Source organism: Zalophus californianus, chromosome X, assembly GCF_009762305.2.
Source record: "Zalophus californianus isolate mZalCal1 chromosome X, mZalCal1.pri.v2, whole genome shotgun sequence".
NCBI lineage: Eukaryota > Metazoa > Chordata > Mammalia > Carnivora > Otariidae > Zalophus > Zalophus californianus.
Genome location: NC_045612.1, coordinates 108,348,287 through 108,351,163, shown reverse-complemented (window position 1 = coordinate 108,351,163; position 2,877 = coordinate 108,348,287). Strand labels below are relative to the sequence as shown.

At 42.1% G+C, this 2,877-nt stretch overlaps 1 protein-coding gene across 1 annotated transcript; it reads left to right on the top strand.

The window, feature by feature from the left end:
• Window positions 1–838: 838 nt before the first annotated feature.
• LOC113930837 (V-type proton ATPase subunit E 1-like) lies at window positions 839–1,974 on the top strand. Its single transcript, XM_035725600.1, has one exon. The coding sequence runs from the start codon at window positions 918–920 to the stop codon at window positions 1,596–1,598; it is 681 nt and encodes a 226-aa protein (XP_035581493.1). The 5' UTR covers window positions 839–917; the 3' UTR covers window positions 1,599–1,974.
• Window positions 1,975–2,877: the final 903 nt, after the last annotated feature.

The following is a 2,877-nucleotide window of genomic DNA, read 5'->3' as shown; positions in this document are numbered from 1 at the left end:
TGGGGAGGAGGTGGGGCCTGACATTTATGACTTAAATACCAAGAGAGGCAGTTTTGGTCTGGAGCTGATTCTGTGTATACTGCTCATAAATCCCTGACAAAAATAAAAACCAGTAGGTTCTAACAAACTCCAGAGGATAGCAGAAAACTTGGCAATTCCAGAGGAACATTCCACATGCTCTTGGATTTGAAAACAGCAAAAAGCTATACAAACTGGGGATCTTGGGTTCTTTTTTGTTTTAAGATTTTATTTATTTATTTGAGAGAGAGAGAGCACAGAGGGAGAGTGAGAGGGAGAAGCAGACTCCCCGCCTAGCAGAGAGCCCAATGCAGGGCTTGATCCCAGGACCCTGAGATAATGACACCTAACGGACTGAGCCACCCAGGCGCCCCGGAGATCTTTGGGTTCTATCGTTCCTGAGTGTATTCGACCTTGTGTTAAGATAACAGGGGAGAGAAATGTAAAGAAGCAACTGTATTTTCACTTCAGTTTTTATTGGGTTTAGTAAAATATATCATTAAAATTTATATTCTGGCTACTTTTGGATCATAGCAAAAAACCTGTGGCAAGACTCCTTGGAGAAGGTTGTATTGGATAGATCTTATCATTGTTTTATTATTTTTTTAAGATTTTATTTATTTATTTGAGAGAGAGAGAGAACACAAGCAGAGGGAGCTTCAGGTAGAGGGAGAAGCAGGCTCTCCACTGAGCAGGGAGCCCGATGTGGGACTCGATCGCAGGACCCTGGGATAGTGACCTGAGCTGAAGGCAGATGCTTAACTGACTGAGCCACCCAGGCATCCACTTATCATTGTTTTAAAATTAGAAACGAGGGCTTTTCTTTTCCCCTTCCTTCCACAGCCCCCTTCCAGCCTAAGCTAGAGCCAGTGGGCCTCCGGCCTAGCAGAGCTTTCGCCATGGCCCTCAGCGATGCTGACGTGCAAAAGCAGATTAAGCATATGATGGCTTTTATTGAACAAGAAGCCAATGAGAAAGCGGAGGAAATAGATGCGAAGGCAGAGGAAGAGTTCAACATTGAGAAAGGTCTTCTTATGCAAACCCAAAGACTGAAGATTATGGAATACTACGAGAAGAAAGAAAAGCAGATTGAGCAGCAGAAGAAAATTCAGATGTCTAATTTGATGAATCAAGCAAGGCTCAAAGTCCTCAGAGCAAGAGATGACCTTATTACAGACCTACTAAATGAAGCAAAACAGAGACTCAGCAAAGTGGTAAAAGATACAACCAGGTACCAGGTGCTGCTGGATGGACTGGTCCTTCAGGGTTTGTACCAATTGTTGGAGCCTCGAATGATTGTTCGTTGCAGGAAGCAGGATTTCCCTCTGGTAAAGGCTGCAGTGCAAAAAGCGATTCCTATGTACAAAATTGCCACCAAAAAAGATGTTGATGTCCAAATTGATCAGGAGGCCTACCTGCCTGAGGAAATAGCTGGTGGAGTTGAGATCTATAATGGGGATCGTAAAATAAAAGTTTCCAATACCCTAGAAAGCCGGCTGGATCTCATAGCCCAGCAGATGATGCCAGAAGTACGGGGAGCCTTATTTGGTGCAAATGCCAACAGGAAGTTTTTGGACTAAACCTTTGGGCAAGGTGGAGTTCATTCACTGTTCTCCTTCTGTCATGGGGAAGTTTCTGATACTTGAAGAAACAAGATATCTGTGGCTTCCCCTTCGCTGTTCTAATATTCTGTATTTATCAGTGGATCCTCTCTGTAGCTAATGCCCTTGGCCTAATTGTTAACAGGAGAGAAAGTTTCACGTATTATGATCAGGAAACCTCCTTAGCTTACTGAAAGGAGCACAACTTACATTTGCTTCTGTAGCATGAAAGTGAGGGTATCAGATGGTGGTTACCAGCGCTTCCCCGAGTCTCTGCTCTTCCTCTCATCTTCTGCTGTCGTTCTTGATTCTAGAGGTTGATGTGTGTGGTGTTCTCTGACATTCAGTCTGTGCTCTTTAGGCTTCAGATGCATGGGGCGCACGCATTCCTGCCAGCACTAGTAGCTTCACTGTTCACCTGTTTGGGCCTAGAAGCGTTCCTCATCTGTAAATGTGATTTAGAATCTAAGCCATGAATCGGTCTTATTTATTAAAACAAAAGGTTTACATGGAAAAAAATAAATAAAATTAGAAACGATAAATCCCTGATTTCAGAAACATGACTCTCTTTTTCTCTTTCTGACAATTTTAAGAGATAGGTGCATTTATATCCAAGATGAGGAAGCCAAGGGAATTAAGTACATTGCCTATACTCTTAAGTGGTGAACCTGGAATTTGACTGTAGGGTTTTTTGTTTATCTAATGTAACTGTTAAGCTCAGGATTTCCTCCCTCTACCATTTTGTGATTGATGAAGAATAACCTTGGAAGTTTTTTTGTAGCGAGTTGGTGGAAGTCATGCTATGGGAAGGAACGAAGGCAGAACGAAGACAATAAAGATGAGCTAGTTGATCAGAAGGCCAAATGAGGTTATTTTGTTCTCCTATGGTTTAAGCAGAGTCAGTAAACCATCAGGGACTGTGAAAGAGATGAGCTGACAGCTGTGGAAATAATCCTGGATGCACTTTTAATGCTAACTGGCTCCTGGTCCCTGGAGGTGCAAAGTCCAAGAAAGGTTCAGGTCGAGTTGGTCAACTAAGGCCTGGGGAAGGAATTATATTTAGATTAAGACTGGTTACACTTGGAAGATCTGAAAGAATGAAGCAGATTTTTTTTTTTTAAAGGAAGGTTGTAAAGTTTGAAAAATATTGACACTGTTTTCTCTGTGAGTTAAGATAAATAAGTATGATTTTATTTTACGGAGAGGAAAGTGAGCTTTAAGAAAGTTCTGGAATTTACCCAAGGTCAGAGATGATAGA